The sequence below is a fragment of the Heterocephalus glaber genome, unplaced genomic scaffold, assembly GCF_053883595.1.
Source record: "Heterocephalus glaber isolate CG9 unplaced genomic scaffold, H.glaber_assembly_v1.0 deba00001452, whole genome shotgun sequence".
In the NCBI taxonomy this organism is placed as follows: Eukaryota; Metazoa; Chordata; class Mammalia; order Rodentia; family Bathyergidae; genus Heterocephalus; species Heterocephalus glaber.
In genome coordinates this window covers 17,255,455-17,267,500 of record NW_028258302.1, presented here as the reverse complement: position 1 = coordinate 17,267,500, position 12,046 = coordinate 17,255,455, and the positions used below count along the sequence as shown (strand labels likewise).

Genomic DNA, 12,046 nt, shown 5'->3' with positions numbered 1-12,046 from the left:
CCTAATTCCCTGTTCTGCTTTCCTTAGATGGTTGTACTGAACCCAAACTTCAGATCATTTATTTGTTTTCTTCTTCCTTCCAATGAGACTATTGTTAGGTTCACATTTTTAAATCCACGACTCAGCTTCTACTATATTTGTGGTAAAAGGTGAGAATTCCATTAGGCTTTTCATTTTTAGGATTTTTCTTATTTCATAAATCTCTGCTGGAATTAATACATAAAGGGAGGAGGAGGTACATTCTTTGTCCCTTTCATTTGTATTTGATATTAAAACCTATTTAGGGAAGTAGTACTTTTAGAGATAACCACCAGTCCTAATGGTGGTAATTTGACTATTGATGGACTTAGTCTCTTGTTTCACTGTAAATAAGAAAACACCACCTTCAAGTTAGCCAAATTCCTATTAAAAAGGAAAGAGAGGCTTTCCTCTTCTCCAAAAGGTAATATGCAAGTTTGGTATTTTTCATTTGAAGAACATATTGCTTTAATTATGCTAGTTATGGTTTTGGCATTTGGAACCTCTACCTGATGAGACAGGTGGTATAACCTGTCTGTATTGAAACACTATTTTGTTAGGATTGATTTATTATTAAGTATCTTTTCCTCTGAGAAGTTGATCTTTGAATGATTCTTGGGGATGATTAAGAAGCTAAGTCTAGAGTCCCAAGTCATGCTTCTCCCTTATAACTGACACATTTGAGAATGTTAACTTTCATTTGCTTGCACTCTGGTTTTCTCTTGAGCCTTTCTTATCAAGTAACCCATAGACATCTTATGAAATGTTTCAGAATAAGCAATAGTGGTATAACTTAAAAGGTTAATCTTCCCTTTGACTTCCTACAATCCACATTATTCAAAAACCTGAAAAAATTGCTTTTATCCTAGACGCAAATCCAGATCTCCTTCCCCTAGAAGACGATCTTCCCCTGTCAGGAGAGAGAGAAAGCGCAGTCATTCTCGATCTCCCCGTCACAGAACCAAGAGTCGGAGTCCTTCCCCTGCGCCAGAAAAGAAGGAAAAAACTCCAGAACTCCCTGAACCTTCAGTGAAAGTAAAAGAACCTTCAGTACAAGAGGCCACATCTACTAGGCAAGTACTTAAAATCTGTAAATAATTACAATTTTAGACTGTTAGGAGTTCCTGCAAACATGACATCTCAGTTCAAAACAAATTACTTATTTTCCCTTTAGATTTTCAAAATTATAAAATTAGCTTGGTAAATTGAAATTGTATGTGAGACTGTAAGGACCCTTACCCCCCAGAGGTGACCACTGTCTGCCAGTTGGATCATTTCTGATATTTTATATACCATGTATTGATTTTCTTCCTGGTATATTATGGATGAATTTGTACTTTTTTTTTTTTTTTTTTTGGTACCGGGGATCAAACTCAGGACCTTGTGCTTGCAAGGCAGGCGCTGGAACCACTGAGCTAAATCCCTGGTGAATTTGTACTTTTTTTTTTTTTTTTTTTAGAATATCTGAAATTTTTAATCCTTTCTTTACAGGTTACTAGATCACTTTTGATTAAGAAAACTGTAGAAAGTTAATAACTGCCACAAGTGAACAGGTGGTGGCACGTGTCAATTTTCCACAGAGTCCTGCTTTGTGGGGTGTCTGAATGCACTGTTCGGGGTCTCTGCTCACACTAGCTGGAATCATTTGTGGCAGATTTTAGTCCACAGGTCGCTTTTCCCCATATTTCTTTGTAAACTCTTCAGCATTCTTACAGAATTTTTTACAGTCCTTAAGAGTATTCTTCAGCTAGGTCAGCCCGGAGGGGGTGCTCGGGCTGGGGATTGTTCACCAGTGCTATGAGGGATTGGATTACTTTGTCAGTCTTGGTCTCTGGCTTCCAGTTCTCAGCACTAATTACTGGCAGGCAAACCTGTCCTTTTTCATCAATGTTTGGGTGATAGATCTTTGTTTTAAATGTGATCTTCGGTGGTTTGAATGGGTACTCTGCTGGAAAGTTGATTTTGATTCTAAAGGCCCCCTTGTCATATGGAGGGTTGTCAGGAACAATAAGCCCTTGCCAAATCAATAAATTAGCTTCATCAACCTGGATGTTATGGAAGTTTTTCATTCCACATTTGTGGATCTCTTCAAGCTCCTTCACCAGCCTCCTGCTGGCCGCCATCTTGGATCTGGTCGCGAATTTGTACTTTTAAAATATATATGGCTAGAATTTGTACACGTACCTTGGTTTCTCCTGAAGTATATATATCTTTTTTTGTGGTGGCGGGGATCAAACTCAGGACCTTGCGCTTGCAAGGCAGCGGGTGGCACCACTGAGCTAAATCCCCGGCCAAGTCTTTTGGAGCCAGAAAGATGTCTTTCTGGATTTTTTTTTTTTTTTTGGTACTGGGGATTGAACTCAGGCCCTTGTGGTTTCATGGCAGGTGGCAGAACCACTGAGCTAAATCCCCAGCCCCTCTTTCTGGATTTTGAGAACCTTTTAAAAAGAGAAATATGTAATTGCATTGTTATATAGACTTAAGAGTCTGAGTAGAAGTGGTTCCAGTGCCTGCCTTGAAAGCGCATGGTCTGGAGTTCGATCCCCGGTACCAAAAAGAAAAAAAAAACCCAAAGAGTCTGAGTAGAAGAGGAGGAAAAAATAAGCTTTTATTTTCACAGTGACATCCTAAAAGTTCCCAAGCCTGAACCCATGCCAGAACCTAAAGAACCTTCTCCAGAAAAAAATTCCAAGAAAGAAAAGGAAAAGACCCGGCCAAGATCTCGGTCACGTTCCAAATCAAGGTCCCGGACCCGTTCTCGCTCTCCTTCTCATACTCGACCAAGACGGCGCCATAGGTCCCGATCGAGGTGAGTTGTGGTCTTCAGATCAACCTGATTTTAGATGGTAATGTGCTTGTTCTCCTAATTTCATTGGGTTTTTGTTTTTTTTTTGTACCGGGGATCAAACTCGGGACCTTGTGTTTACAAGGCAGGCGGCAGAACCACTGAGCTAAATCCCCGGCCCTTTCCTAATTTCAAAATAGTAGAAAATATTTAATTAGCGGTGTTACTCTTTGTACTTACATAGGAAAGTTATAAACTCATTGTTTTTCTGTGTACCATAAGAGTCTGAATTAAAAATTGTGACCCTTCAAATTTTGTTTTAAGCCAGACATAGTGACACATACCTGTAATTCCAGCACTCAGGAGGCTGAGACAGGAGGATAACGGTTCAAGGCCATCTAGGGCTATAAGTGAGACCCTATCTCAAACAAAAATTATATTTTTAAAATGTGATTGAGGCCTGGCATGGTGATGCATACCTGTAATCTCAGCACTCGGGCTGAGGCAGAAGGATCACTGTGAGTTTGAGGCTAGCCTGAACCACCTAGGGAAATCCCATCTCAAAAAGAAAAAAAGTAAAATGCAGTGATTGAAAAAACTATGTGTAGAAATTCTTTGCTCCACATTTGTTCAGTCTACTTGTGTTTGTTATGGCAGATCATACTCACCTAGAAGGCGGCCAAGCCCAAGAAGGAGACCATCTCCTCGAAGAAGAACTCCACCAAGACGAATGCCTCCTCCTCCAAGGCATAGAAGGAGTAGATCTCCAGTAAGACGGTGAGGTGTTTTGTTGTTATTTGTTTTAGTTTGGAAGTGTCAAAAATTTTGACACTGTTAGGATAATCTTTATTTTGGGAAAATTTAAATTAGTGTATCACTGGCAGAATGATCTTACAGGATATTACTGTTTTTCTAAAGAGCCCGTTGTAGTTAAAGTGTAATGCTCTGTGTATGAGTTGTGAAAAATGTTTAGTGCAGTGTTTGAAAATAAAAAACAAATTGACCATCTTGTAGGTACTTTATGTTAATTTATCTTTTAGGACCTCACTAAATTCTACCAAGTAAGAGAATTGGCCATCTTCCTTTTGACTTAACTTGCCACTAACTTCTGAAAAGTGGCTGACTACAGCCAAGTCAGCTACTTTTACCAATTTAAAAATAATCCATGCTGGCCAGGCATGGTGACACATGCCTGAGGAGGATGAGACAGGATTGCTGTGAGTTTGAGGCCAGCCTGGGCTGCATAGTGAGACCATGTCTCAAAAAAAAAAAAAAAAACTAAAAGAATCTCTTGCTATCGTGCTTTTGTTTTTAAAAATATGTCTTTGTCATTGTCCGAATAATGAAGACTATTATAAACAATGTAGACAAATAACAAATTGAAACTTTCATATAATCCCATTTCATATAAATAACCATTATTAATAGTTTGCTGTTTGGTTATTTTTGAAGAGATTACTCATAGATATAACTGCCAGTACCAATTTTCCTTTGCCTAAATCACTGACCATAAAGGTTCAGTGTTTTGATCTTGGGCATACAACTATAAAAAAAAGATTATGACCAAGTTTATCTAAGTAGAGGCCTGGTGCACTGGTAGCAGATTTTGTGCCTTCTTGATAATGCATGTTCCTTGTTTTTGAAAGGAACTATGACTAAGCTTCAGATTATATTTTGCACAGATTTGTATTTTTACTTTTTTTGCTGGCGATTGAACTCAGGGTCTCAAGTGTGCCAAGCATGCACTATAATCGTTGAGCTGCATGCCCCAGCCCTGGACAAGATTTTTTTAGGTTTGAGTCTTTAAGATTTTTTTCAGTTAAATGAATCAACTTGTAAGTAATGAGGAAAAATGTCAGATAACCTCAGTAAGATTTATTTTTGGTTTGTTTTTTTGGTACTGGAAATGGAACTCAGGACCTTGTACTTGCAAGGCAGGCGCAGTGCCACTAAGCTAAATCCCCAGCCCAGTAAGATTTATTTTTGCAGTTAGGTTTTTCAGAGTTCCATACAACCAAAAAAAATTTTTTTTTACTTTGGGAAGAGGTTGTCAAGTTATATTGAACACTACCACTATTCAAAATTACTTGATTTTGCTACTTACAGGTAAGACTAATGTAAATGGTTAGTCATTTCACGTATCACACTTTTCCTAAAATTTTCTGAATTACTTCTCCTTAGGAGAAAGTAATGCTAATGCTATTACAAAATAGTGGAAACAGCTATTTCTTATACTGGAGTTTTGCAAACAGCATGTTTTAATTGTGCTTATTAACTAAGCCATTTAGCAGTCAAAATATTTTACAGATTGTATAAGATTCCCTTTCAGCCAGTTTTTAATCTCACACTTAAGGTAGGGTTTCTTTTTTTCAGGTTCTCAGGAATTCTTCTGCCAAAGGTGAATTCTGCAGGTACACATAATTGCAACAGAACTTAACACAAATTTTGCCGCAGAATTCGAGAGGCCCCTGCTTCTAAGTTTATGTAGCTAAATGAATTCCTAATTTTGAAACTTTTTCTAAAAATGCAAAATAAAGGTTGCCCAACATTGTGTTATTAAATGAAAAATACATTGCCCCTCAAATTTTGAATGCAAACTCCAAAGCACTAATATCATTCCTAAGGAAGAAAGACTGGTTACTCACTATTACATTGCACTCAACTTGACAAGCTCTGTAACTGGAGAGACAACTCAAAACAGAAACATTTATCAGAATAAGTTATTTCTATTTAGTCTCAGAACTAGCTGTTTCCTGTAGTAGGTTCTGGTTTTGTTTCCCTTTTTTTAAAAAACTCACTTATGTGCTTAGCTACATAAACTCAAAAGTTGGATAAAAGTAGCTATGTTTTTGTGTAAACTATACATATCATACAGTCAGTTTATTTTATTTTATTTTTTTTACAGTTTTTGTAAGTATGCAATTTGTGAATATGAATACTTTATTCCACAGAAGAAGGCGTTCATCAGCATCCTTGTCTGGGAGTAGCTCATCATCATCTTCATCTCGTTCCCGGTCACCACCAAAGAAACCTCCTAAGAGGACATCCAGCCCCCCTCGAAAAACTCGTAGGTTATCTCCATCAGCGAGTCCTCCAAGACGAAGGCACAGGCCATCGCCTCCAGCTACTCCACCACCAAAAACTCGTCATTCCCCAACACCCCAGCAATCAAACCGTACAAGAAAAAGTCGTGTTTCTGTGTCTCCAGGGAGAACTTCAGGTAAAGGTAAAAATCACATAAAAATGCTGTTCTCTCAGGCCGCAAAGAATATACTCAGTGTGCCCTCTTCATATGAAGTCGTTGAGCAGTAATTTATATGAGATGTTCTTTGTAAGTTGGTTTTTGTTTTTTTTTTTTTTTTGGTACCAGGGATCCAACTCGGGTCTTTGCGCTTGCGTAGCAGGCGGCGAAACCACTGAGCTAAATCCCCGGGCCGTGTTCTTTATAAGTAGTTTGCTTTTTATTTTTTTGGTACTGGGGATCAAACTCAGGTCCTTGTGCTTGCACAGCAGGTGGTGAAACTGCTGAGCTAAAACCCGGGCCCTGTAAGTTTGCTTTTAAGTTAACCTTTTCATTCCTTTATTAAATTATTGGGCTTCATTAAGAGTTTACATGTAAAAGCTATGTGTGTTTAGACATGCTGTCTGGCATTGAACATGTTGAGAAATATATCCCCAGAAGAAGTCTGTTTGAGCTGCAGTAACTCATCAAAGTTGGTAAAATTTCATTTTTTTTATTGGCTCCAGTTAACCGTTGCTTTTTCTTTTTCTTTTTTGGTATGGGGGATCAAACTCAGGACCTTGTACTTTCAAGGCAGGCAGTGGCACCACTGAGCTAAATCCCAGGCCCCGGTGATTTTTCTTTTGATATCTTATTTGAGAACTTTGTATCCTGTTTTAAATCTTTTTTGGCTACATTGTGTTTCCAAGGGAAAGACATAGTGTCCTCTTAAAAGCTTTTCTTTAAATTTAGACTTTAGGCATGGTTCTTCTAAGTCTCGTCCTTTATTCTGTAGATTGATTTCTGAGGAATTTGTGATCTGTGATCTTGCCAAGCAAGTGGAATGCCATTTAGTCTGAGTGAAGGTTGTGCTCTACGGGTTTTTGTTTTGTTTTCGTTGCTTTTTTTTTTTTTTGGTTTCCAGGATCAAACTCGGGTCCTTGCGTTTGTGAATCAGGCGGCAGAACTTCATTGCTTTTTTTCTACTGGGTTTTGTTGGTGTGTGTGTGTGTTTGTGTTTGTGTTAAGAAGGATTGAACCCAGGGTCTTCACGCTACTTTTAGCATTAAATACATGAGAAGAACTTTAGGATTCTTTTGAATTATCTGTGGAGATTTGGGCTGAAATAATATAAACAGCCTGAAAGATGAGGGAAGGGAGGACTCTAAAAATCTGCCATAGTAGTAATTAAATTTTAAAGAGCAATCTGTAGGTCAGCGTGCTAGTGTCCTGTTGACATTGAAGTTTTCAGATTAAAAACAAGCAAATAAGTTTTGGCAAAATTTCAATAGTATAATGAGCTTCACAAGACCAGAATTTCTAGTCAGTTACCCTGCTGCCATGTGTTCGTGCTGCACTCCTTTCCCCAGACTATGCAGTGTGATAATATTTAGAAAGGCAAACTTTGCTTCACTGTTTCGTTTTGGTACCAGGGATTGAACTCAGGACCTTGGGCTTTCTCGAGGCAGACAGCGGAACCACTGAGCTGAATCCCCGGCCCTGCTTCACTTTTTTTGATCTCTGTTATGGTGAAGGCATAGAAACTGTCAGAGCCAGGCATGGTAGCACATACCTGTAATCCCAGCACCCGAGAGTTTGAGTTAAAAGGATCACGAGTTCAAGGCCAACCTGAACTACGTAGTAAGACCCTAAACCCCACCTCAAGATCAACTGTCAGAATGGAAGTAGGACTAGTAAATACTGTAATGGCAACCTGCCTGTAAAAAGTAATGTGTGTTTTGGGGTTTTTGTTTTTTTTTTTTGGTTAGGGGGAGGGTTGTTTTTTGAGATAGGTTCTCCCTGTAGTTCAGGCTGGGCTTGAACTTGTGGGGATCTTCTCAAAGGCTGAGATTATAGGCATGCGCCACCATGCCCAGCTGTTTGTTTCATGTTTTAATTTTTTTTTTTTTTTTTTTTGGTACTGGGGATTGAACTCGGTTCCTTGCGCTTGCGCAGCAGGTGGAGAAGCCACTGAGCTAAATCCCCGGCCCCTATTTTTTAAATTTTAACATGAAGTTAATTTGGTGATACATAAGATGTGGTCATTTACATTTGGGAGGGGGTTCTCAGTATCACTTTGTATAGCCTCATGGATTTTTTGTTCAGACTCTGGCTTTTTTCTCTTTTTGGTACCAGGGATCGAACTCAGGACCTTGCACTTGCAAAGCAGGTGGCAATACCACTGGGCTAAATCCCCCGCCCCTATTTTTTTGTTCAAAATTAGGGAATTTCAGTCCATTCATGATTTCCATTCATGTATAAATCTGATGTTCACTGCCTTGATTTATTGTCTTTTGTGAAGTTTGCACTTCTGAATATCTCCTTTGTCAGGAACCAGGAAGCTGTCTAGGGAAAAAATATAAATGTTTCTATTATCACTGCTTTGGAAGGAAGAGCTCATTAGATTATAATTTTTCCATTTTCATCATATAGCCAGAGGGTTATAAAAGTACCTAAACAGAAAAACTAAGTCTTTGTTAAAATAGAATGATTACTAAGAATTGTTGGTTATCTTTTTTTTTTTTTTTTGGTTATCTTTTTAAAAGAGGTTGCACAGGTCCCATACTTGGGAAGCTGAGGTAGGGGGATCGCCACAAGTTCAAGGCCACTCTGAGCTACATAGCAAGACTGTGTCTCAAAAAACCAAATGAGTGAAGTTGCATGGGTGCCAACCTCTTACATTTTGGCTTATGCTTTTAGCAAAGAGCCAGTGGATATATGCATAGGAGAAAAGTAATGTTGGAGGACAAGGGACTAGTTATTTTTTTGTACCAGGGATCAAACTCAGGACCTTGTGCTGCGGAACCACTGAGCTAAGTCCCCCGGCCCACTAGATGTATTCTTGTGGTTTCTGAAACAGAGTTTCCATGTCCAAACAAAACCCTGCCAAACACATGCTAAGGGCAGTATAGTCAGAGGCTGCACTATGTTCTCTGAAGTTAAATACGATTTGTTATGGAAACAACTTTTTATATTATAATTAAAATGATCCCAGCCCTCTAATGAAATTCAAAAATAAAAAAGACCTTAGAGATTGTTATCAAGCAACAGGTTTCTCAGATTAAGTGGCTTGATCAAGCCAGCCAGCCAGGAATAGAATTTAAGTCTTCTCATCCCATTATGTAATGTATACTTTGTGGGGCTTTCCTAACCAAAAATGCCTCTTATTGCTGAAGGAGGCTTAGAAGTATGATTTTAGAAATTCTTTCATTGTGGTTTCTGTTTAATATCGGAACAGTGGGACATTGAAATGTGATAGATTTCACATTTGTATTCCATGGAATTACCAGGGTTCACAGGTTCTGCTGTTTGTGGGCCAAAGAAGTGGGAGGGAAAGGGAAAGTAGTTAGGATAACTTGGAGGGAAATTATTTGGAGTACAGTGTACAATATCATCAGAAGGGGTCTCTTGAAACACATCATAGTTCAGTTGGCTTTGTCTTAGCACATAAAATGGTGCTTTATTCAGTGAAATGTTTCACAAAGACTGTCCCTTTGGCAGCAGTAATTCTGAGTTTATATAAAGAAACTTCTATGTTAAATATGCTCTATCGACAGGTGTGGTGGCACGTGCCTATAACCCAGCACTCAGGAGGCTGAGGCAGGAGGTCGGCCACAAATGCAAGCTAGCCTGAACTACCATAGCAAGACCCTGTCCCAAACAAAACAAAACAAAAAAGCTGTATGGACACATAATATACTGTTTCTGGTCCCACCGTGACTTAGTTTTTTACAAGTTACCTACTTGATTTTCTGACTTCATGTTAGAATAATTTTGCCCTTTGGATACTTAAAACACCTTTGGTGGGCGTGGTGGCAGACTCCTGTAATCCCAGCATTTGGGAGACTGAGGCAGAAGGATCTCTGCCAGTTTGAGGCCAGCCTGAACCACATAGTGAGGCTCTGTCTCAAAATAAATAAATAAAACACCCTTAACATAATATTTGTTTTTTTTTGTACCATGGATCAAACTCGGGACCTTGCACTTGTGAGGCAGGCGGTGGAACCACTGAGCTAAATATCCCTGGCCCCCCTAATATAACAATTTAAGTGGTGTAAAAACTGATCTAGAAGAATTAACAAAAATCTGGAATGTTATAATAACTTAAAATTTTATTAAATCCCCCCCCCCCCCCCCCCCCCCCCGCTTCAGCACTAGGGATTGAACTCAGGACCTTGAGCTTGCCAAGCAGGCACAGTGCCACTGAGCTAAACACCCCCGCCCTTTTACTTTTTTTTTTTTTTTTTCTTTTTTTGAGACAGGGTCTCACTATGTAGTTTAGGCTGGCCACGAGGCAATCCTCCTGCCTCAGCCTCCAAATACTGGGATTACAGGTGTGCCCCACCACACCTGGCCTATTATATTAAACCAAAGTAGGAGTATATAGTGCATTTTTGTCTGGTTGTATAACAGCATTAATAATTATTGTTTGGGCTGAGTCATTAATGAAAGCTTTAATAATGATAAAACTTCAAATATGTCTTTCCATTGGAAAAAACATACAATATTTGATAAGTAGGCATTTACCAGCTATTTGCAAACATAACCATGTTTTTAACATTTCTTAGAGGAAAATGCATTCTTCTATCTGGAAACCAGTTTCCAAAACAAGTTTTGAAACTTAGTTCTCAAAGGTGATAACTTGGATGTTTGATTTTATGGATAACTATGTTTGTTTGGTTTTTTGTTTGGTTTGGGTTTTTTTAACAGGAATTAAGGGTTATACTTAAAAATAGAGAATATGGACTATAAAACAGCCTCTAGTAGTTAAAATGTTTTAAGTATTTCTATTTCATTTCTCTGCATTTGCTAAAGTGTAACATGTTTTGATGTATTCCTACTCTCATAGTTCATGCTAATTAGATGCTAGGGATTCTGTACCAAATCCAGTGGTCTATCCAAATGGTTTATTAAGTAGGATAATTAATAAAATTCTTTTCATAGGAAAAGTAATTCCAATTTGAGTATTTTAGCAAAAATGAGATTGCTGTGTTGCTGTTGTATTGCCAGTTCTCCGGTTACAACCGCAGTCTGGACTGAACAACCCATGGTGGTTCCATTTGTCACAAAAGACTGCTACACAGAATCCCGAGGGTGTCCCATTGTCTATAGATTTGTGAGAGGGTGTGTTTCAAATTAACCTGTGGTATGATTAACGGTTATAACATTTTGGTTGCAGTGGAACCATATCATAAGCAGAGATAGTAGTTGTTGGAAATCAAAGTTGATGCCATAAAAGCATTCTGTTCATATTCTAACTCACATACTTGTTACTATGACTGTGGTAAAATTACTCCTTTTTAGGGCTAAGATTTCTCCTCTTACACATTGGAGGAGTAAAGAGGATGTAATACTATGAACCAGTACCTAATAGTATGTGTAATACAGCAAGCTTTTAAAAGGTAGTTGCCATAATTTTCCGTATAGTTAGTGAAAAGGTCATGTAATCCTACTACTTTCAATGCAGAGCTGTGTTGGAGGTTTTGAATAATTTTTACAGTTGTGATGATCTGGATATTAGTTTAAATCTCCCATGCTGTTCTGAACACTGTGTTACATAAAGAGCCTGTAGTTCTTGGGTGGCTGATCATTTGTCTTTTTCAGACCAAGTATCTTTTCCTGTGAATTTCATCGGTTGGGTGGGGGTGTGTTTGAACTCAGAGCCTTTACACTGGTCTACATCCATAGCTATTTTATTTTGTTACAAGGTATTGGTAAATTCCTCCTTTTGGGCTCAAACTTCTACTCCTTCTGCCTCAGTCTCCCAGAATGCTGAGATACTGGTGCTACTGCCCCCAGCCTATCAGTTGCTTATTGTGTATCTTTACTGCTTTTCTGAAACCATAGTGAGTGGTTTTTTGTTTTGTTTTGGGGGGGGGGGTAGTGGGTTTTTTTGAAAGTTTCTATGTTGATAGGGTCTCTGAAGTTTGAGTATGTTTGTTTTAGGTTATGGTACTCAAGTTCTACTCAGGTTTGTTTTCCTGAGTTTAGTGTAATAGGCAGTGTAAAGCTTGTTTTATATT

General features: G+C 38.5%; 1 protein-coding gene and 1 pseudogene across 13 annotated transcripts in view; one reads left to right on the top strand and one right to left on the bottom strand.

The window, feature by feature from the left end:
* Positions 1 to 12,046, top strand: part of Srrm1 (serine and arginine repetitive matrix 1) — a 32,682-nt gene that overhangs the window by 8,419 nt on the left and 12,217 nt on the right. For 9 of the 13 annotated variants that reach the window (XM_021263077.2, XM_021263079.2, XM_004850600.4 and 6 more), the window contains 4 exons: positions 888 to 1,091; positions 2,639 to 2,827; positions 3,461 to 3,580; positions 5,755 to 6,029. In XM_021263077.2, coding sequence (XP_021118736.1) covers positions 888 to 1,091; positions 2,639 to 2,827; positions 3,461 to 3,580; positions 5,755 to 6,029 — 788 coding nt within the window. The remainder of the gene's footprint in view (positions 1 to 887; positions 1,092 to 2,638; positions 2,828 to 3,460; positions 3,581 to 5,754; positions 6,030 to 12,046) is intronic. The other 4 variants (XM_021263078.2, XM_087215554.1, XM_004850599.4 and 1 more) reach the window with 2 other exon arrangements.
* On the bottom strand, positions 1,348 to 2,347 carry LOC110350415 (ubiquitin-conjugating enzyme E2 L3 pseudogene; annotated as a pseudogene).